This window comes from Aspergillus flavus, chromosome 1, assembly GCF_009017415.1.
Source record: "Aspergillus flavus chromosome 1, complete sequence".
Lineage (NCBI taxonomy): Eukaryota > Fungi > Ascomycota > Eurotiomycetes > Eurotiales > Aspergillaceae > Aspergillus > Aspergillus flavus.
Genome location: NC_092406.1, coordinates 5,832,597 through 5,853,891, shown reverse-complemented (window position 1 = coordinate 5,853,891; position 21,295 = coordinate 5,832,597). Strand labels below are relative to the sequence as shown.

General features: G+C 48.6%; 8 protein-coding genes and 3 non-coding genes across 11 annotated transcripts; 4 read left to right on the top strand and 7 right to left on the bottom strand.

Annotated features, from left to right (window-relative positions):
- Positions 1–1,469: 1,469 nt before the first annotated feature.
- Positions 1,470–3,832, top strand: F9C07_11212 (putative ATP-dependent RNA helicase; the record flags this gene model as incomplete). The annotated part of the gene is made up of 6 exons (XM_071507572.1): positions 1,470–2,313; positions 2,378–2,647; positions 2,679–3,025; positions 3,082–3,213; positions 3,276–3,536; positions 3,596–3,832. 6 exons carry the CDS (start codon positions 1,470–1,472, stop codon positions 3,830–3,832), a joined length of 2,091 nt encoding a protein of 696 aa, XP_071366094.1.
- An 812-nt stretch (positions 3,833–4,644) lies between these two features.
- Positions 4,645–4,981, bottom strand: F9C07_11211 (uncharacterized protein; the record flags this gene model as incomplete). Its single annotated transcript, XM_071507571.1, has 2 exons — positions 4,645–4,676; positions 4,792–4,981. 2 exons carry the CDS (start codon positions 4,979–4,981, stop codon positions 4,645–4,647), a joined length of 222 nt encoding a protein of 73 aa, XP_071366093.1.
- A 1,731-nt stretch (positions 4,982–6,712) lies between these two features.
- Positions 6,713–11,605, top strand: F9C07_2228836 (uncharacterized protein; the record flags this gene model as incomplete). The annotated part of the gene is made up of 3 exons (XM_041289019.1): positions 6,713–9,931; positions 9,988–11,385; positions 11,444–11,605. 3 exons carry the CDS (start codon positions 6,713–6,715, stop codon positions 11,603–11,605), a joined length of 4,779 nt encoding a protein of 1,592 aa, XP_041139969.1.
- A 741-nt stretch (positions 11,606–12,346) lies between these two features.
- Positions 12,347–13,147, top strand: F9C07_11209 (uncharacterized protein; the record flags this gene model as incomplete). Its single annotated transcript, XM_041284419.1, has 1 exon — positions 12,347–13,147. One exon carries the CDS (start codon positions 12,347–12,349, stop codon positions 13,145–13,147), a length of 801 nt encoding a protein of 266 aa, XP_041139970.1.
- A 365-nt stretch (positions 13,148–13,512) lies between these two features.
- On the top strand, positions 13,513–14,382 carry F9C07_2228834 (uncharacterized protein; the record flags this gene model as incomplete). The annotated part of the gene is made up of 1 exon (XM_041284420.1): positions 13,513–14,382. One exon carries the CDS (start codon positions 13,513–13,515, stop codon positions 14,380–14,382), a length of 870 nt encoding a protein of 289 aa, XP_041139971.1.
- A 158-nt stretch (positions 14,383–14,540) lies between these two features.
- F9C07_11207 (metallo-beta-lactamase family protein) lies at positions 14,541–15,661 on the bottom strand (the record flags this gene model as incomplete). Its single annotated transcript, XM_071507569.1, has 3 exons — positions 14,541–14,735; positions 14,801–15,374; positions 15,546–15,661. 3 exons carry the CDS (start codon positions 15,659–15,661, stop codon positions 14,541–14,543), a joined length of 885 nt encoding a protein of 294 aa, XP_071366092.1.
- Positions 15,662–16,409: 748 nt separating this feature from the next.
- F9C07_2200299 (uncharacterized protein) lies at positions 16,410–17,479 on the bottom strand (the record flags this gene model as incomplete). The annotated part of the gene is made up of 2 exons (XM_071509475.1): positions 16,410–16,524; positions 16,776–17,479. 2 exons carry the CDS (start codon positions 17,477–17,479, stop codon positions 16,410–16,412), a joined length of 819 nt encoding a protein of 272 aa, XP_071366091.1.
- Positions 17,480–18,302: 823 nt separating this feature from the next.
- On the bottom strand, positions 18,303–19,194 carry F9C07_2280214 (uncharacterized protein). The gene has a single exon (XM_041284424.2). It carries the CDS (start codon positions 19,018–19,020, stop codon positions 18,505–18,507), a length of 516 nt encoding a protein of 171 aa, XP_041139973.1. The 5' UTR covers positions 19,021–19,194; the 3' UTR covers positions 18,303–18,504.
- Positions 19,195–19,962: 768 nt separating this feature from the next.
- Positions 19,963–20,129, bottom strand: F9C07_t58. Its single transcript has one exon. It is a non-coding gene; the product is annotated as a tRNA-Lys (tRNA).
- Positions 20,130–20,205: 76 nt separating this feature from the next.
- F9C07_t57 lies at positions 20,206–20,374 on the bottom strand. The gene has a single exon. It is a non-coding gene; the product is annotated as a tRNA-Val (tRNA).
- A 693-nt stretch (positions 20,375–21,067) lies between these two features.
- On the bottom strand, positions 21,068–21,232 carry F9C07_t56. The gene has a single exon. It is a non-coding gene; the product is annotated as a tRNA-Val (tRNA).
- Between the last annotated feature and the right edge of the window lie 63 nt (positions 21,233–21,295).

Below are 21,295 nucleotides of genomic sequence, written 5' to 3'. Positions count from 1 at the left end.
GTGTCTTTCAGAAAAAGGGGTAGAAGAGTCGTATAGTTAGCCTCGATATCTTTCCGTAGCTGGAGCAGTTTCCTGAGATTGTCTCGAAGCGTCTGCTTTTCTTCGTCTGTGTATCTGCGTTGTTTGTATCTCATCTCTGGAATCACCCAGGTTGGTCTGCGCATGAAGGCTATGCCATGTCCTGCAGTCCTTGCTGGAGCTGCTAGAGATGTGGCATACACGGATACCTTGACTTACCTTTGAAGCTCAGGAAGCAATTGTATACCGGAAGACCTAGCAAACTCAGCAACTGGGAGTCATGAGCAGCAAGAAACAACTAGCCTTACCCATTCCCAATCAACCCGACCCGCTTTCCAGTTAACGGCAAAAGATCCATCCCAGTTCGCGGTATGGAGCAGCCTTCCATTGAACGACCCAAGACCTGATATAGAAAGCCAACGCCAGGAGTTTAAATAGCCAGTGCCATCTATTAGGAAATCACACCTTCTCTCAAACACTTCCTTCTTGGGATCTTCGACTCGGAGCTTCCACTGTGAGCTTACATCGTCCCAATTAGCGCCCACCACCCGATGGTTGCAACTGAATAAATCGCGAAAACCATGTTTGTCCGCAAACCCGGAGAAGTAGCCATGGATCTCCGGCTGAAGTATAACTAGCTGACCAGTCCCATTAAGGCTCAAAGGAGTAAGTGTACATATGCCTGTTCCATGGGTACTTTCTTCTATCATGATGTATATGATCCACTCACGATGGGACATCGCAGGTGCCTGAGCCTCATTATCAGATTTTGTTACTTGCCTCCTCTAGAGGACATATACTCACATCCGGGATATCGATTCTCGAACCATGTTCCTCCGATATATTCATTCTTTTCATACACTTCTAGCATATAGCCTGTAAATGATGTCTCAAGCCTATATGCTAAATATAGTCCTGACGGCCCTGCACCGATGCAGATGACGCGCATCATGCGATTGGCAAGGATAGGTTTATCACGATAACTTTCCATCATTGACCATATAATTTCGCTGCAATCTAAGATGCTTTTGATGAAAGACGAAAACTTCGAGAAGCACCCCCTTCGACCATCATTATTCGTTTTTGAAATACGTTCCTCCACGTGGTCACCGCATGATGTAATAGTATCTTGGTATAGAACTCTTTCATTCTTGTTTTTGCGTCCCCGTAAACAAGGTAGTTTCCGAAGGCGAAGACAATAGATGCGTGTGCAAACACATTATATACATTCACTTGGCTGCCTAGTACACCTACTCACTCTTGATCCTGAACCGAGTGCATCCGCTGTCTATTCCTGGAATAGTCCAGCTACGAGCGTTCTCGGGGCGGTTGAGCTACTATAGATTAGCTGACTAGTCAGAAGTCTTGAAAAGCAAACAGTATGATATAAGTATAAAGAAGTTCTTGGGAAGGTATTTCATTAGTCTAATTGTAGAATATTGATCTGCACGATGCTGTCGGGTCCACCTTTCATATACTCTTCTTCATACGGAAAAGCGCCACTGCCACCTGTAATTTCTGCCTTATTAGCATGGCTCATAATCTGCAGACCGCCCAGCTATCAGGGGCTATCAGCACGTGATGCGGGAAGTTTGGCCAGGCAATATTTTCGCTCCGCAAAAAAATTGTCTTCCGCCGAGAAAAAAAAAAAAAGGCTCCGTATCTCACGATTTTCATTTGGCAAGCTTTCCAGGAGAAACCCCTCTGGAGAAATTCTAGCCAAAATGCCGATCCCTGTGGATACCGCCCAATCTATCTCGAAGAAGCGCAAGAGAAAGCATGGTGGAAATGCGCGCAAGGAAGAGGCTGCTGCCCCAGCTGCGACTGAAGCCGTGATCGAATCTCCCGAAAAGGAGGAAGTTACCGTCGAGAAGAAGAAGGCGAAGAAAGAGAAGTCCAAGAAGCAGAAGGTCGAACATATGTCTAGTGATGAGGAGCAGAAGAATACGGAGGAATCTGAGCAGGAGGCCTCTGATAATGAAGAGGAGAAGAGCGATGCTGAAGAGACACCCGCCGCCAACGGTGAGGATCTTCCTTCTGCGGATACGATCCGTCTGCCCCAGCAGGATGGTGACCCAGTGAAGTTCACGGAGCTGGGATTGTCGGAGAAGACTATGAAGGGTATCGAGGGAATGGGATTCGAGACGATGACTGAAGTTCAACGGCGTACAATTCCTCCTCTGCTTGCTGGTCGCGATGTTCTTGGTGCTGCAAAGACTGGTTCCGGAAAGACCTTGTCCTTCTTGATTCCTGCCATTGAAATGCTTAGCGCTCTGCGATTCAAGCCGAGAAACGGTATGTTCTACGCATTTTCGGGTGGGTCCGCGGTTTTGTATACTAACCCCTGCGTTTTGATTAGGTACTGGTGCCATTATCGTCAGTCCTACTCGTGAGCTTGCACTTCAGATTTTCGGTCAAGTTAGGGAACTCTTGGCGCATCACAGCCAGACCTACGGTATTGTTATCGGTGGTGCAAACCGGAGAGCCGAGGCGGAGAAGCTCATGAAGGGTGTTAACCTTCTCGTGGCAACACCTGGACGTCTGCTCGATCATCTGCAGAACACGCAAGGATTCGTGTTCAAGAACTTGCGGACACTTATCAGTACGATAAATCTTTTCCGCATTGCGAGTGGGTGAATTGAGTGGCTAACTGTTGACAGTTGACGAGGCGGACCGTATCCTGGAAGTCGGTTTCGAAGATGAAATGCGCCAAATTGCCAAGATCCTTCCATCTGAGAACAGACAAACTATGCTGTTCTCTGCCACGCAAACTACCAAGGTTGAAGATTTGGCCCGTATCTCTCTCAGACCTGGCCCTCTCTACATCAACGTGGACCATCGCAAGGAGCACAGTACCGTTGAGGGATTGGAGCAAGGCTATGTCATCTGTGAAGCTGACAAGCGTTTCTTACTCCTGTTCTCCTTCCTCAAGCGCAACCTTAGGAAGAAAATCATCGTTTTCCTGAGCAGCTGCAACTCTGTCAAGTACTACGGTGAATTGCTCAACGTAAGTATATTTAATTTTGTGAGCCGAGGTTTGTAGCTAACACGATAGAACTATAGTATATCGACCTCCCTGTGCTTGACTTGCACGGAAAGCAGAAGCAGCAGAAGCGGACCAACACATTCTTTGAATTCTGCAATGCAAAGCAGGGAACCCTGATCTGTACCGACGTTGCCGCCCGAGGCTTAGATGTATGTCAATTGCCTTTCTATCCTGATGTATGTCTCTGTTACACCCGTCTAACTTTCTCAAGATTCCTGCTGTGGACTGGATTATCCAGTTCGACCCCCCAGATGACCCTCGTGACTACATTCACCGTGTTGGTCGTACAGCCCGTGGATCCAACGGAAAGGGACGCAGTCTGATGTTCTTGCAACCCTCGGAAGTAGGGTTCTTGAAGCATCTGAAGGAGGCTCGAGTGCCCGTCGTGGAGTTTGACTTCCCGACTCAGAAGATTGTCAATGTTCAGTCTCAACTGGAGAAGCTCATTGGCCAGAACTACTATCTGAACAAGGTGAGCTTCGCTGATTTAGACATCGTATCGTGTTCCTATACTAACGCATCCGCAAACAGTCCGCCAAGGAAGGTTACCGCTCCTACCTTCAGGCATATGCCTCCCACTCTCTCCGGTCCGTCTTCGACGTGCACAAGCTCGACCTGGTTAAGGTATCGAAGGGCTTCGGCTTCTCGACGCCTCCCCGCATCGATATTCAGCTCGGTTCCAGCCTGAAAGACAAACCACCACAGGGCCGACGGAACTACGGCAGCCAGCCCGGCTCGAAGTTCAAGCGCAAGCATAATGATGACTGATTCGATCTAGTAGAGGGAAAAAGCAATTGTCTTTCTTGCATGTTTTTTGTCCGTTGGCCTGGAGTTTAACCTGGATATTTTTTTTTCTATATTATTATCATGGCATATCCTATTTTACTTGCCTTCATACACCAAAGTATGGAATTGTATTTAGATACGTCTTCGAGGAATACCGAAAACTACAGTATTCAACCTTGTTCCCTTGTCTGGGCCATGTATGTCATCTATGATGCCTAAGGTAGCAAAATTGGCAATGCGGCTGCAGGTGCAGGGTCAGCCATCTATTTCTGTACTTTTGCAACCTCGGGATACGACGTCCCCCGCGGCCAGGGACACTCTTACGGTTTGTTTATTATATTTTCCTACGAACATACCATGCGAATTCGGTACGATCGTCGGGTCATAAAAAAGAGCAAAACGAGAAAAGCTGGCATCCCTAGTTCAAGAGAGCCGCAGTAACTAAATTGAAGAAGTATTGAGAAAAAAAGCCTACATTATATACAGCCAACCCCCGGCGACCGAGTTCCGGCTAAATAACGAGGGACGAAGACAGTCCAGATAAGGGTCAGCAGAACCAAGGATACGGAGCGTTTCTGTTCCACGGTTCGCGTAAGCAGACAACATCCATAACTATACGACTATCCTCGGGTAATAGCAGACACACGCGTCTTGAAGGATGATTCGATGAGCGCAAACTACGAATACTAATCGATGGTGGTGAGCCGAGCAAGGGCCAGGTGGCTGGTTTGGTGGCTGGGGAAGTTGATCCCCCACCAAGCAAAGTTTGGTCGGGCGAGAGTGAATGGATTATATTAACTAATGGTTAGTAACTTTGGGGGAGAATCTAGGACATCGTGTTTAAATGCTCGATTGGATTGAGAAGAGAAAGTAATAAAGCATAGTACCTTAGGCATGACTGTATTCTCATTGCGACCAATCAATGACATGGGACGACGGACATTTTGTCACAAGGAAGGACTGTGATGAGTTGGCAGCGGGAGGGCCAATGGAAGTGGAGGAGGGAGGGTCGTCCTGGAGACCTGATTGAGGGTCTTGTCGGAGAGTGGGTTCCAATGCTCGTGGCGGGTCTGCCTTGACCCTCTCCACACTTGGGAGGATTATCCCGTCACAGCTGCGGAATCGATTCATTCTTTCATAGGGTTGCAAAATAATGCTGCTGCTTATTAGGCTGCATTATTCGTTCCTGGATCAAAAGTCTGTCTAGGTCAAGAGGGGCACAATTGACGGGCATAAGAGGCGTTTCATCTGTTGATTCCTCGATGCCACTTCATACGTGCGGGTGAAGCGGTCTTGCTCGTGGCCAGTCCTCGTTTCATCTTCATTTTGGGATCCAAGAGGTACCGACACACCTGTGCAACGATCATAGGGCCATTGGTAGGGCTCTTGGAGACCGTCCGACAGGCAGACTCAATTTCCCACAGGGGACAGATCACATTCCGGTCGCACCACGTTGAGACATGGCCGCCTCCTCTTTGGAATGAACGCCTCTAGATAGAAGAATTCAAGAAGGAATGGAAGGAAGAGCGAAGCGGGAAAGAAGGTTTATTGGGATTTTTATATGAACTTTTAGAGCCCAAGTGACGGAGGGGCTCATGGCTAAGATCCCAATCCATGTCACGTTCAATATCAATACTGTATGGGCAGGCCATCCACGTATACGGACTATACTATATACTATGTAGTATCTGTGGCGCCTTGCGTGGGGATTGGGCGAGAACCCCGATTCAGACAACAGCGTGATTTTTCAATTTCCAGCCATTGAGAATGGTTGATCGAGTTACAAACGAGGAAGAACCCGAACAAATGAAAGAGAAGGACTGAAAAAAATAAAATACATTTTCAAGAGCCTAAAAAATAAAAAGGCAAGGCTGGTAAACGATCTTTTCCTTGTCAGATGGGGCTGTTTTGTTGTCCGCCGCTAAACCATCTTTTAGTTCGCCAACTGTCCATCGATCCATCAAGTTATTGTTGTTCATTCACTGCGTCTTTATACCCCCTCCGACCAGCCTTCGCCTTTTTTTCATTTTTCCCACCGCTCTCCGTACGACCATTATTGTTGTCCTCTCCCGATGGTGGCCAGTATCCCACCGTTTGCATTTTGAATTTTCCTTTCTTTTTTTCTTTTCTTCATTTTCTCTCTCATCCTTACTTGAGGCTCGCATCCAATGAGTTTTCTATTTGGCGGTATAGCATGTTAGGCATGTGCCTCTAAATTTTCCGACGGGCCCGAATTAATTTATTGCCTTTCTACACCGATTCTTGCAGCTGTTATCGCTCATCATCTACTTGCAAGTGAGGGATCAGCCGCTCACTTGCAACGGCTTTTACTTTTCCTCCCACCACATTCTCTTCCTCTTTCGTTCTTGATTCCTCCTCACTGGTCTTGCCTCTTTCCCCCCCTCCCATATATGCTACATCGCTTCTAATTACTGCGCTGGTACGCTTAATTTCCTTTCTCCCGTGTGATATCAGATCCTCTACATTCCTCCTCACCTCCCCCGACCCACGATCATACCTTCCCCCCCCCCCCCACTCTTACCCAACACCATCATCACCACTGCCTGCCTCCTCAACCGCTGCACGTCCACTGTCCAATCTGTAGTGACCTTCAGCCCGCAAGCAGCGTGGATTCGCTCCCAGATTGCTTGTCACTCTACCAGCCTCTATTCCCTTGCACGCTTCCTGCCCCCCCCCCCCCCCCCCCCCCCCTGAAAGAAAAGAAAAAGAAAGGTCCCACTCCCCGAAAAGGAAATAAGAAAAAAAGAAAAACAAAAAAGGAAAACAAATAGTGGACGAAATTAACTTGACAGGGGTAATGATCGGGTCTGGTTGAAAGGAGAGTCTCCTTATTCCTCCATCATGGGTGTCGACACCCGCAGACCGATCTTACCTGCACCCACTGAATCTATTGTCGACACTACCACCACTGGAGGTAGCGTAACAGGGACTGATTTGGCAACTGACGTATCTCGACGCACAGACAAAACGTCGTACTCCATACCGGACGACGGCAGTCCCGTAACTATCTCCACCCGGCGCAAGAACCGTACCCACGGGGACGAATCCAAACTGTCCCGGTCAGCGCAGCACTCCCAGACCTCCCTGCTCATCGAATATTTCGAGGGCGGGAAGGGTTCTGGCTCCTTGGTCTCCCGACCCAGTGTCCGAGTTCGAGTCACTCCTTCAAATTCCCGGAAGCGTAAGGATTCAAAAGATCACATCCAGATTACTGAATCCAACGGGAATCGCAAGCCCGTCTACTCGCGCCGGATTTCTTTTAGCTCGCCATCCAAGAACAACAAGTCCAGTGATGATTATAGCATCTGCTCTTTCAACTCAGGTACCGATGAGAACCAGCAGCCCTCTGGTCATACACCCGTGGAAATCGAGCTTGTGAATCGCGACCAGAGCAGTGAGCTGTCTAGCGACACAAGGTATTTCCAGCCTACCTCGGACATCTCCTCGATGCCCGCGGATAGCATGCTAGAAGCCTCCTCTTCCAATATACGACGAAAACGCAGCCAAAGTTCATCGCGAGAACGCGAGCACAGTCCGGAATACAAAGACTATCTCCAGACACCCAGGCGACAAAGAAGCCGCAGCCTGAGTACGGAACGCATCGCTCATCGAGTAGCGGAGAAGCTGAGTAACGATCCCCGTGAGACTTCTAAAGGCCAACGGAAAAAGGGAGACACTGCCGACTTCCACGAACCAGAGTCCAAGTCTCGATCTCGCTTATCGGTGTACCCGGACGAAGACATGAGTCCGAATCCGAGTTTGCTCAGCGCGTCGGCGTTGTCCGCCCACCGTAAATCTGGCGATCAGTATTCCTTCCGGTCTGGCACCTCCAAGTCATCGATCAACAACCCAAAGCTCCTCGAGACCGTTGAAGATGCCATCCGTCGATTGATCTTGCCCGAGCTAAAAGAGCTCAAAAAGGACCAAAAGGTGATGACCAATACGTCCAAATTTGAACGGGACATGAATACATCCCACTCGTCCGGGAGCACCCCATCGCGGGACGAGCTCGGAAGACGCCTCTCCAAGCATGCCAGCGCTCCCGACGTGACACGGCCTACCGTCGTCCTGAATAAGGATGACCAGGACGAGGGTATAGTCCTTTCCGGCGAGCCAGCTCCCTCGCAACAAGACCGCAGACCCAGCGACGCACCAACCGAAGCTAGCTACGTCAAATGGGGACTTCGGCCAGAACTGACAGAACAGGAGAAGCTACGTCGGCAAAAGAGCAAGGGGCTGCGGGATGCTGAAAAGGCTGCCAGGGTTGGGTCAGCTCTGACCGCTGCCGCTCTGAAGCACCATGATTCTCGTTCCAGCATCGACAAAACCGAACGACGAAGGCCGAGTGGACCGAGAAGTGGCAACGGCAGTTTCAACGATACCGAGTTGGTCTTCCAGAAACACAACGTGGCGCCCATGCCTCTGCGCAGCGCGATTGAATCGGACATGACCAGAGACTCGCTTCTTTCCGAACAGACCGCAGAGCCCTACGGTTCCCGCGAAACCTCCGAAATCCACGATACCCGCAGCCCGCATCGAGATTTGTTGGATTCGCGATATGACCTTAAACACAGCAACTTCTCTAGCCACGACCTCTCGCTCCACGATTATCCTGAAGAACATTATCGCGAACAGAGCCTTTCACCTGTAGGAGACGCTGCCGCGGGAGCTATCGCGGCTGCTGCAGCGGCCAATCTCTTGGATGAACATCCTGGGCGTCACGGCTCTAAATTCACTGACCGTCGGCGCACCCTCAGCCCAATCCAGAGTGTGGCGAGCAACCAGAGCGAGTCCCACATCAAACAGGATTCAATCCAACCCGTTGAACATGACTTTTCCGGGACTGAGAGGGAAATGGAACAACGCCTCTCCATAGATTCGCTTTCATCTGCCCCAAGCACCAACCTTGCAAGGTCATCACGGCCTCACGGTATCAGCCCTGCAGGCCAAAAAGAATTCCTACGACATAACAACAAGTATGGGGCTGAACTTGGGTATGAAGAATCCCCCGCCATGTCACCACGATCGATGACGGAGACCGCAAGTACTGACCCCAAAAGGATGACCGGCTTTACGGACGAGAGTGAGGTGAGCTACATGGAAAAGGTAAACCAACGTCAGCCCGTTGCAGGCATCGGTGCCAACCCCCAGGTTATCCATCCCATCGCAGTCGAATCCGCGGTAGCCTCTCTTCTTGATCCGTCAATTGTGGACACGAAGTCCAACCAGTCTGCGCCAAATCGCTCACAGACTGATCTCTCCCGGCGTTTGGAAGGCCAAAGTCCCAAGCCAGTGGAAAGGGCAAACCAGACTCCTCACGGATCCCGCCAAGGAAGCCCCCTAAAACAACGTCAAGACGCCTCCAGTCCAGACGCGACCTCCTTTCCCCGACGAATGGGAGCCACGTCGCCTCCCCAGAGTGTTACACAGTCACTGGAAGACCAGACCGACCCAACGCACATGTTTTCTGAAGGCATCCATGACCGTGAGAGCCCCAGTCCAGAAGCCGACCGAAGCCCGGATTCTGAATCGGAAATCAATACGAATCCTTCTATTATCCAAGGCCCAATCGGAGGAGGCATGCATGGAGGTAACTGGGCATATGAGCAGACGCCAGATAACCGTGGCCAGTCGCCTATATTTGACAATGCTGGCTCCGCTGGCAATACAGGCCCGGGGTCAGGTGACCAACCGGATTACGGTCATGACTACTATGAAACGAACGACTACAATCCCGATAACTACCTTAATCATCAGTACTCAAGAGGTCCGTTGTTTGGAACGCCGCCAGGCAAGGATGAGGGCTATGTGTCCGCCCCAAACCCTCTCTCACCGGGTGTCGATACCCCGGAGCCTTTGGACAAAGGGTTCGGTGGTATGGACACCAATGGTATGGGTCTCTTCGACAGTCCTACTGGAGCTGATGATCAGTTCATGTCTGGTCACCAGCGGCAACTCAGTGGCTACTCCCAGGGTGTCGGCTCGCCCCTGTACGACAGTGCAACTGGGAGGGGCATTGACCGTATCCAGTCCCAAGATATTGTCGCACTCATGGACCATGTAAGTAATTCGGTACACAAAGTAAACTATGCGAACTGATTCTGACTCGTATGCAGCTCACTGTGCGGGACGCCCAGCGGAATGCCCGTGATACGGAGATTCTGGTTACCCTTGTTAGAAGCGCAGCGGAAATGCGCAACTCCTTCGAGGAAATGAAGAAGTTCATTGCTCAGCAGGATGGAATGCTCATGGAGGCAAGTGACAAGCAGCATGACCGAACATACCGAGCTCTCGGAGGGCCTCGACCATTGCCGGCCAGCACCAGAAGCGCCCGCCAGTCCTCTGCAGAGGACGAAGACCTACGCTCTAAGCGTAAGAACGTTTTCAAGCGTGCACTTAAGGGACTCAGTCTCAAGTCTTCCAACGACCTGTCCAGGATCGAGGACATGCTCGAGCAGCTGCTGGATGAGGTTGAAGCACTCCGCGACGGTCAAGACGAGAGGCTGGGCCGCAGCGGACCTCGGTCTGCCAGTGTAGATCCAGAAGGCTACGAGCCCGAAGGACATGCTGGAACTTCTTCCCCCGACCATTCCGGGTACTTGCTGTCAACTTCTTCTCGGCCAATGCCGGAATCTCGTGGTAATGGACTGCGGAGAGATTCTGAACATCGTGTCAGCACTGTTCCAGAAGCCGATGAGGAGATGGAACTCAACGAGCGTGGGAAGTTCTTGAGCCCGAACCCGACAAACGACCAACAGGACAGGGCTGGACCCTCCTCGGCCTCCACACCACCTCGGGCACCCATGGCCTCTGGCGCTCTCAGTAATGAAACGTCCCCGAAGACAAATGAGAAGTCCAAGAAGCACAAGTCAAGCAGCTCCTCGTTCTTTCCCAAGATTTCCCGTTGGTCTAAAACCACGGCATCTTCCATGGGAGACAATATCCGCAATAGCATCCAGCCAGGCCGCAAGGAGCGCCCGTCTTTCGATGCTTCGCGTTCAGGGTCCGATATCCAGGGACCGTACAAGGCCGCTGACTGGTACGATCCGCAAGGCGATGACAGACTGCGGTCGACCTACACTCTGGATGATCAACAGCAGGAGAACCGGCCCCCCTCGCCTTTGGTTCCTTCCCAGGTTTCGGAAGCTCCGAAGTACAGAGCTCACCGAGGCAGTCTGGATCTTCAACATCCTCAGCCTCGCCAGGGGCCTACTGGCCGATACCAGTCTCAGCTAGAAACACAAGCTCAGATCTACGGGATGCCGTCTGGTGCCCCCTCGGACCAGTGGAATTCGAATCCGAGCTTGTCAGCTGGGAACCCCAATCCGCGACACAGCAGTGGCGCCAGCCGCCTCTCCCCTATCTCGGATGTGGGCTACTCAGAGGCCAGCTCTCGACATACTGGTCCACCGAGACCCCCAAAGATTAAGGATGATGGTCCATTGGTCCCTGAGCGGCCGCCAAAGGTCAAGGAGGACGATGAGCGATCGTACGTGGATCGCGTTGCTTCGCGGGTAAGTCTACTATGGTCGAGGGTATTTAGTATTGAAGAGAAGCTGACTGAATGATTAGAATTCTGCATTACTCTCTTCCCCACGCAGCACACCGCCTCCCCGTAAACCTACTGGGCCTCGTCCGCTAAATTCGGGCAGCCAATATAGCAGTCCTAGCCGAAGGAAGCGAAGTCAATATCGAGCAAGCCCTGACCAGGTCGACGAGGAATCTCTCTACTAGTCTTGCTTGACGAGTGGATGCCAATACTTCCTTACGACATTACGACTTCTGCCATTCACAAATTTCTATTATTTTATGATTCTACGTATGTTATGCCTAGCGTCCTTGCATACGCACGATGACTTGATTTTACAACATGTTTATTATCGGACAAAGGGTGGATGAGGCTGTAAATTTTGGTTTTCTTTCTCCTTACAATACCATGTACCTGCGATGTCCAATAGCGATTCCCTTCTCTTCCACATATCTTGTTGGCTATTGGCGATGATGCTTCTTACCATGCATAATTCAAATCAAAAGCACTCGATCGTGTTCGTGTTGATACAGGCTAGAATTCAGGATCATAATATGCACATTCATAATCAACGGTGTGAACACCAGACCATAGCAGCGCAGACCAGTATATTAATTTTGACGTTTCCCTCCATTGTCTTTCTTACCTTGTGACCATCGCATGAGCCAATTTATGTATTCGAGAGACACGATGTTCCTTCCGCCTCATACTAGTACAGGCGTTCTTCCTAGTTTCCTCCTCTCGACAAGGGACGTATGAGAAGGAAAGAGCGATTGTGAACGATACGGAGAAGTTCTAAAAAGTCGAATTCCTCATCCATTCAATGAAATGTACCACACCTTCATAGTGCTCACCATCTATCTCTATACAACAGTCGTTACTAGATACTTCTCGCTATCCATCACTACTTGTCTTTCCTCTGTCATCCCACGCCTGAGAGGCTCAAGATGCCATACTATGTCCATATAGCAGCGAAAGGCGCTCTCAACAACAACCACCTTCATGTCCTCACCACCGTTAGCCGGGAGGCTGCGGACTATTTCTACCGACAACTGCAACAGCACACTCCCTTGAGGGCATTGGGTCATACTCCAATTAAAACAACCTACTACTCCCCCACATTCTGGTCGATCGACCCAACCTACGACGATACCATCTCGTTATTGAACAATCTCGTCAGCGACATCGACAAGGGCACGAACGGGCAAATCCCCGAGGCAGCTCAAAATTATCTGAAAGGAAAACTCTTCATCGGTCCCCTTACCGGCCAGATAACCGTCAACCCGACCTATGTTTCAGATGACAATAGTTCTGGCAACATCAACAATCGATGCTACTACATCCGCAACCGACATACACCAGAGTGGTGGTTTGTGTCTCCCGGTGCAGTCGAAGTGAATGTTTCTATATCGAACCGTTCGAAATTCCGCGTTCAAATTTGCCCTGAAAATGGAGAACCTCTGGTCCTAGTCGGTGGAGATGTTATCCAGCTCATGTTGATCGAACCGGACAACGCACGCCGGTTTGTGTGCGTTTCGACGGACAACTACTGTTTGATGTGCTTACCCGGCAACGTGACGCCTTCTTTTAAGTTCCACTTCTATGAATTGAGGAAAGGGTGGTTCGGTGTTTCTACATCGTTATCGAAACCGGGCAGTTCTGTGCAGTGGACACCGACTCACTCTCTGAGTATGGAAGGGCCGGGGGAGGATTGGGTGCTCCTTGCTTCGGAGGATATACCTTGCTGATGTTGAGGATATGATACATCTGCTGGTCTTGTTCGGCAGTAGGAATAGACTAAGTCATTATGGATATAGGAACTTCATCTCTCTCCGGCTGCACCTAGCAGTTCGATTATAATTTCATCAACAGACTAGATACTTGGCTTCCAGAACGTGAACGCCATTCTACTTGATTGAATAAGTTCCAACCGAAAGCTGTAAAGACTGACTGTGACTGGGGTGTTGTGCCCAGTTGCTCTTTCCTTGTTACGTGAGCGGGCAGTTCCTCATACTCATAGACGTTCTCAAATCTCAAGCCCCCCTTTTGTTTTCTTGATCATAACTATCAGCCTATTTGACATCCTTTCTGATATACACACTCATTTCCAGCAATGCCTACTCCATCCGCTCTTATGGCAACCCACACCGACGAAGAGTCTACTCTTCCCCCCAACAACCCCATCACTATCAGCACCGGTGAAGTCCTCTCTCTTCTGGGTGCCCTCATAACCCTGAAGCTTCTCCACGCTGTAGTATTCCTATTTCGCCTTGACAGAAGCCGGAAACGACCCTTGAAAAGCCCAGTCACTCGCGCTGTCATTCGCAGAGAGCAGCTTATTATCAATATTTTCTTATCCATCATGCCCGAGGGAGTCTTCCGCTCGCCCACAATCCCGGATGCAATTGAGTTAGCACATTTTCCATTGGTTGATGGCCCTGCAGACGAGAATCGGACATCGTCTGACATGCGGAGCCCTCTTATTCATACCTCACCTTGTATACCAACTGGATTTCGTCTGTGGCAGTGCGGATCATGCCGCGGCGTGGAAGCTTTTCCTCCCAGTCTTCAACGCCCAGGGATAGCACATGCAGCAAGCGAAAGCAGCAGTGCACAGCAGTTACTCGGCGCCAACGAAGATGAAGAACGAAGAAGTTTATCCGTCACTCATACCGAGTCTCCTAGCGTGAACCAGGAGAGCGTATCTACTTTGAACCCGGAGTACACTGCATCCAGGCCTGAGAGACAGCAGTTGAGTCCTGTCGGTCGGCCGTTGTCTATGGACTCTGTTGGGCTGCCTCTGATGAACGACTCCCCTACGATCATGATAATAGAGGAGGGATCAAGGTCGCCTCGGTCGACGGAGGGCTATTCTGGAAGGTATTCTATCAGTGAAGGGTCGTATGGTAATAATTTGTCTATGACGCCGCATTGTACGAGAGGTCGGAGTACGACTTCAGTTCGGCCATTTTCGGACCTGTGATATTGCATTATTCTTAGCGGTGCTTTGAGTATCTGCGTTGGTGCTTTGGCTGAACAGTCATTATTGTTAACCCATTGATTGGGTCGTTGGAGACGGACGGTGGTTTTTGTTCATTCTACAAGTCTGTACATGCTGTTTTTATATACATAGCGCTCGTTTCAAGGACACTGTTCCTCACGAATTGCATGGTTGAAATGTCCCATGGACTTGACAAAGATCTGAGCACTCTCCAGCACACGCTGTTTGCAATTGCCGTTGACCTCTGTTCCCATGAAACCACCACGGATATCATCGAAATCCAAATCCTTAACGGCCCTCCAGATATTATGCACTTCATTCGGAGGCAGAGGTATCTATACCCGTCAGCAAACACCAAACAACTGATCACAAAATCCAAGAAACCCAAGAAAAGACAGACCATATTAGGATAAGACCACATAAAAGTAAAGGACACCGTCCCCGGCAACCTCCCAACATGATAAATCCCACTCGGCACCACCCCAATCGAATCCGCAACCAACAACACCCCCAACGACCTCCACCAAAGCACCGAACTCCCCGGAAAATGCCCCCCAGTCTTCACAGCCACCAAATCACCCTCCACCCCAGGAACTGACAACCGTCCCGAATCCCAAAAAACCTGTCTCTCCCCGGGGCAAACCACCCACTCTCTATCCTCCCGCGCAAGATAAACAGGACAGTCGAAGATCTCCGCCCAGTGAAGATGCGTGGTATAGAAATGTGGATGCGAAATAACTATCCCTTTCAGTCCGCCTAGCTCATTGATCTTGGAAACGGTCTCGTCATCGATATAGGTGATGCAATCCCACAGGAGATTACCGGTGGCTGTACGACAGAGAAGGGCCCGTTGCCCGATGGCCACTCTTGGGACTGTGTGAATGGAAATTAGATTCTTGTGGATTGTGTCTGGGGTGAATTCGTTGTGATATTGTTTTGTGGTTTGGAGGATGCGGAGTGTTGTCCAGGATTGTCTTCAGCTTTATAGTTAGTAAATGGACCTGTTTCCTTGTAAACATAATACATGATATGTATGTATCGGTACTACAAGTCCCTCTCTTTTCTTTTCTTTTCTTTTCTTTTGGAAATATATACCTCAATTATGTTCATGGATAGAAAGAAGGAGAGAGGAGGGATATAGATACCCAGTAGCAGGAATAAACTGTCTCGGATCGTCGCAGATTTTACACGTTGATTCGGATGTTGTGGGATACTGTGTTCCGCAGGTCGAGCAGATTGTTAGATCTAGTGAGTTGGACATTTTGAGAATTCAAGTTGTAGGAGTTGTTAGGTGGTACTTGGGTCTTGGTGTAGTTTGTACTTTTGGGGCTTCAGTTGAAGGTGCGGGGGAGGCGGTACATGTACCGTGGTTGAAGTTTATTGCGTTTGGATGAGGGGGTTACGTCACTTTACTAATTTGTGTTGTTTTATGCTGTTTTATGTGGGGTTTGTCTTGCATAGGGGAGGTTTGGTGAGTTGGGGATTTGGGTGGGATTATTGTGATGGGTAAGGTAGGGTTGGTAGGGTAAGGTACAGTAGGGTTATATTGTAAACTCATATGTGGACATAACTAATTATACTGATACTTTGAACCAATTACGCGTAACATCATATCAAGGAAGCCAAGCCAATTGTTCCGATCAATTAGACGTAATTTTCCTCCCATATTTTCTCAAAAATGAGGGAAGATATTGCTCCACCGAGGAATTGAGTATGCACCGACTGGCAAACTCCGGAGACTGATGAAAGCCTCTATGATTAGGTACAGCATGGAGAACCCATATAAGAGCAAGCTACTAACGAATATTGACAACAACATAAATCGACACCAGACGGGCATCCAATCGGGCCACCCATCCCTTTTTGTTGAGTCCTCTGGGTCTAGTAGATCCACCTGATCGCATGCATCCTGGAATGTTCTCCGAAAACCACTTAGGAAATCGACTATTTGGCTTCGCAAACTGCCGCCAATCAACCGCGCTTCATAAAAGTATCGGAGGGCGTAGGGCTCAATACCCTTCTTCCGAATAGCCAAGTATACCAGTATGGGGGACAGCCCTATTCCAATAGCAGAGAGACGCCACAATAAACGTTCTGTCGGGGATGGAAAGTGCGAGTTCCACACTATTACATGTAGACCAGCGTTCAGAACCGCGGTACTGGCTGAAACCAACTCTGCTTGCCAATCGAAATATACCGTGATATCATACCATACGCGAAAGAGCATATGAATCACTGAGTGGTGACTCGTTCTCTCGGTGATGAAAGGTTGACCATGACGTTTAAATCGAGTCTCTGTTCTAACATCGTGTCCTTGCATCGCGTCTCCATCCAGTGGGAGGAAAATCAGCTCATCGACGTCCAATGGCTTCGACCACCAGAACGCGTATGTAACGGCAGCAAAGGGGATCTGGATGGCGACATGGGCTTCAAGAAGTGTGACAGGTAAACCTGCAGATAGTCGTCCTATGAGTTGCACAATCATCCACATAATTTGCACGAGTACGATAGTTTTGGCGAGATTACTCGAGTTTCCCTTGTCCTTAATGGTGTAACGTTCGAAATACGACTTAGAAAGACGACGGTCCTGGATGCGTGTCGGGATGATTTTGTTCTCCAGCAGGCTAATAAATCCATCTGCGCTGATGGTAGTAACCAGTCCAGCATCTTGGTTGCTTGAGTCAACAGCATACCCCCCCATAACGACGAAAAAGGCGCCTGACATTCCAAGCAGCTTTCGTTCCTTCTTGCCTTTCCAGGCCTCGAGCCAAGCGCGATGAACCTTATTTGCTTTGAAATACTGTGTCGCAGCCATACATAACATGAATTCGGGACAAAGGAAAGCCATTAACATCAGGACTGATTTATAATATAGTGTGGCCGATGACTTCCTTATAGGTACGACATTGGGATGGATTGCGGTCCATACACAAAGAATAAGTGTACTTGTACAGCTCCAGAATAATCCAAATGTACCTCTTTGATTTGGTTCTGGCATGTACGAGGGCTCGGTCTGGGGAATAGGAGTAGCAAGAGAATGGCAAGGCAAGAGCAAGGACAGGATAATACTTTGGCGCATGGTGTTTGCTTCCGTATTGAGTATCAGGAAATATAGCTGCCATTCGATGAACACAAGGTACTGTACACTTTGGGGCTTACAAGGATAAAAGATTTCCTCTATTTATCATACGCAGTGAGGGCTCAATGCAATGAAAGCTATACGCAGATGATGAGGCACCGGAAAAAAGTGCATGAGGCAAACTCGCCTCATTAGACTCCGAATAGTGCAAGGCTGGCTGGGTCGACGTGTCAAGGAAAAGCAATGATACCAGAAGCCTTTGTTTGATTGGCTCTTAAATGCAGCTGAATAGGCGCTATATATGACAGTTCAATTATGATATGTACATACTACCCAATGAATACGGTGAGGCCGATCTGCTGAGAAAATGGTGCTGGATAATGAAATCAATCGCCTGAGAACTGGACCATGTTGTGAGTAGCAACAGTTTTGGGATCTACAGACTATTGAATAAGCCTAACTACAATTTGAATTGAGAGAGAAAATTCCACTCAATCAAATAACGTCACGTAGGAGCTCCACTTATGGCTGAGCTATACAGCCCCACGCGTTTTCTGAGAAATCGTAACAATCCCACTGCAATGACAGGTGTCTTAGGTCAAATCCAACTGAATACGTACCCTAGTTCGCTTCTATGGATCACTGTGGGCACAGAAAAGCCTGCTGGCTGCTGGTCTATTTGTTGAGATAATGTATTATCTATTTCTTAGTGGGTGGTAGATCGAAGTTGTTTACCTACTAGTAGTATGAGAACTGGGAAGATCAATGGATATTACCGCTGACAATTGGTGCCCTAGAGAAGAGAGTATTCAGCTACGGTGAGCAACCAATTTGATAAATATCCGAGTTACTATGCTATCCGACGCCTCGTATAGGTGGGAACAAATGTTTATCTATATCTAATGTGAACCTCACAAAACCTAGCCATCTGTGCAATCTACAACAATAAACCTCACAGTCCATCCAATATAGGAAAATCACCAGCTCTCACAGTCACAGACACACACTATCCCTAAGGTCATCCTCTACTGCCCCCCAAGCACCGGAAAAAACCCAACATAATAATCCCTCTTCCCCAACTCCACCCCCTCCTTCCTCAGAATCCCATACGCAGTAGTAAGATGAAAGTAAATATTCGGCAAAGCAATACTATGCGCATACGCCGCTGCAGACATCTCAACCGCCGTCTCAGGCCCCATCGGCGTCTTCGCGACAACATCCGCCTGCCGATTAACGACGATCTTCTCGGCCTCGTTGAGCGCCTTCAACACCGTCTCAATGCGCTCATAGCACTCGGCAAATGTCGTCGGACTGCCGTCGAACGACACCGGCTCTCGACCGGTTAGTCGTGCAACCAGGTTCTCGGAGAACTGGGTCGTGATGCGGACTTGGTCGGTTAGGGGGTACATGTCTTCGTGGAGACGGGCTGTGAGGAGGGCATTGGCGTTGGGGTGTTGGGAGGCGCGGTGGAGGATGTGGGAGAGGGTTTTGAGGATGGATTGGAGTACCGGGATGGTTCCGTCGTAGAATGTGTGGGCCATGTTTGGTTAGAGTGGGAGGTTTAGTCTGTAGATGTTTGGGAGGTGGTGGTTGGATCTGAGGGTCGTATACACGACTTGTGTGGGATTGTTAAATTGGGTTCTAATGTAAGATGGGTTGAGGTCACTCGTGTTTCTTTTATATTGTAAGATCTTACGGCCTATCACAACACAAGTTCTGAAACAGACCGAGGGGTCTTTCTGGATCTAACTATGCGCAGTTAGGTGTGGGTCTTGGCATTGGGGGCTGGGATATATTATGGATGTTGGATACAGGAGGTATGTTTACTTGAGTTACTACGGATAGTTAAATTGATGTTGGCTCGGCTGAGGTCCCGTCGTCTCGCTTCCGGGGGCCTGGTTGAAATTGCATGTTTGGCCTACATCGGATTTATGGGTTCTTAAAGCTGCTCTTTCGAAGGCTAGTGCTACGGCGAGAGACGATTAGATCGCTTGTATAATGAAATAATATTGAAAATGGAGATATAGTTATCAAGAGCGATAGATACCATCAGTAAATATTACGATAAACTGCGTTCTCCAGGCCTTTAGACCTGTTTCGTCCAAGAGTAGAGCTCGAAGAGACTGGGTATCAAAGGATACTTGAAACTTGACTGTGAATATATCATTCTGGTGTCGGTATTCACCTTGGGTCATTTAATGACCAGACCGAGTCAAAGCAGCAGCTGGATTATACAAAGAACGACGTACTTGCATCAGCTGTTTGATTGAGTCCAGCAGTTCAAGTTCCATAGGGTTGATACAAGTATCGGAGAAGAGAAGAGATGAATCGACCATCGTAGTACGGCAGTTGCGTATTGGTTGAGTAGAGGACTATAGAGAAGCGGGTTTCAGGGATTGCAATAATAATAAGGTATCCATCCAGCCGTCAAGATAGCAGGAGAGGAAATGTGGATTTAAAGCAAAGGTATCAAAAAAAGACAGTGACAAGAGTGGGATTCGAACCCACGCGTCTTGCGACATATGAAGACGACCCTATTTACAAGGGCAAGCGATAGCTTGAGTCATACCTGAGGATACTGTTAATGGTTGACCAATTGAGTTTGTGTGACGACAAAGTACTTACACCTTAACCACTCGGTCATCTTGCCATGTTGATGTTAAAGAAAACTATATTATGTTATATATCTGAAAGAGGATTTAGCAATAGGTATCAAAAAAGAATAATGACAAGAGTGGGATTCGAACCCACGCGTCTTGCGACATATGAAGGCACCCTATTCTCTAGGGCAAGCTGTAGCTTGAGTCATACCTAATAAGATAAGGTTAGATAACTGCTAGAGTTACAATATAGACGACGTCGGTACTTACACCTTAACCACTCGGTCATCTTGCCGTGTTGATGACTAAGTTATCCGAGTTAGGCTATCTATTCCATACCTCATCTAGTGATGACGCCCAACTGAAAAAGTCGTTGAAATAGAACCCTCAAAGGACTAGTAGGATACTCAATTTGATGAGATAATTCAATACAAAAAACGATAAACTAAGTTGATCTGGTTATTCGACTGCTTATTCTAAAGATATAGGAAAAACAGAAAGAGCTGGTGGAAGAACGCAATTGATTAGGTGTTGAATTGAGCGGTGATTACTTGCCAATCTACTAATCAGGGTAGAGGACCTGTCAACTAGGTAAGGATATGTAGGCAAAGCGCTAGGCAGTAGATACTAGAGACAGAAGACTGATTCTTGATTTACTCTACTACGATTTCCAGTGCTAATTTATAGCTGAAAGACCCCTAGGATTCTTTGTATACAATATTCCCAGCAGGGGCCACTGTGCGTTATTAGAAAGGCAACGGGTATAGTCTCCGACGTCGCCGATCGGCCACCGAGTTGTTCATGCACATGGGACAGGGCATCAGGTACAGTCACCTTGCATGATCGCTATCAAATCTGTGACAAGAGGTGTATGTAACAAGAAAAACACAGGGAAAAAAAAAAAAAGAAAAGAAAAGAAAAGAAAAGAAAAAGAAAAAGGACACTCCTGATAAACACAGGAACATCTACTAGGACGGGTAAAAAAGATTGACAAGAGTGGGATTCGAACCCACGCGTCTTGCGACATATGAAGTAACCCTAGTTGTCTAGGACAAGCTATAGCTTGAGTCATACACCTATTTTCCTGTTAGATGAGGTCGATCGATTGTGTGAGGGCAGTGCGAATTTACCTTAACCACTCGGTCATCTTGCCTTATTATTGCCTTCTGGTTGGATTTTGCATTCAAATACGGCTACTATTATACAACCCAACCAC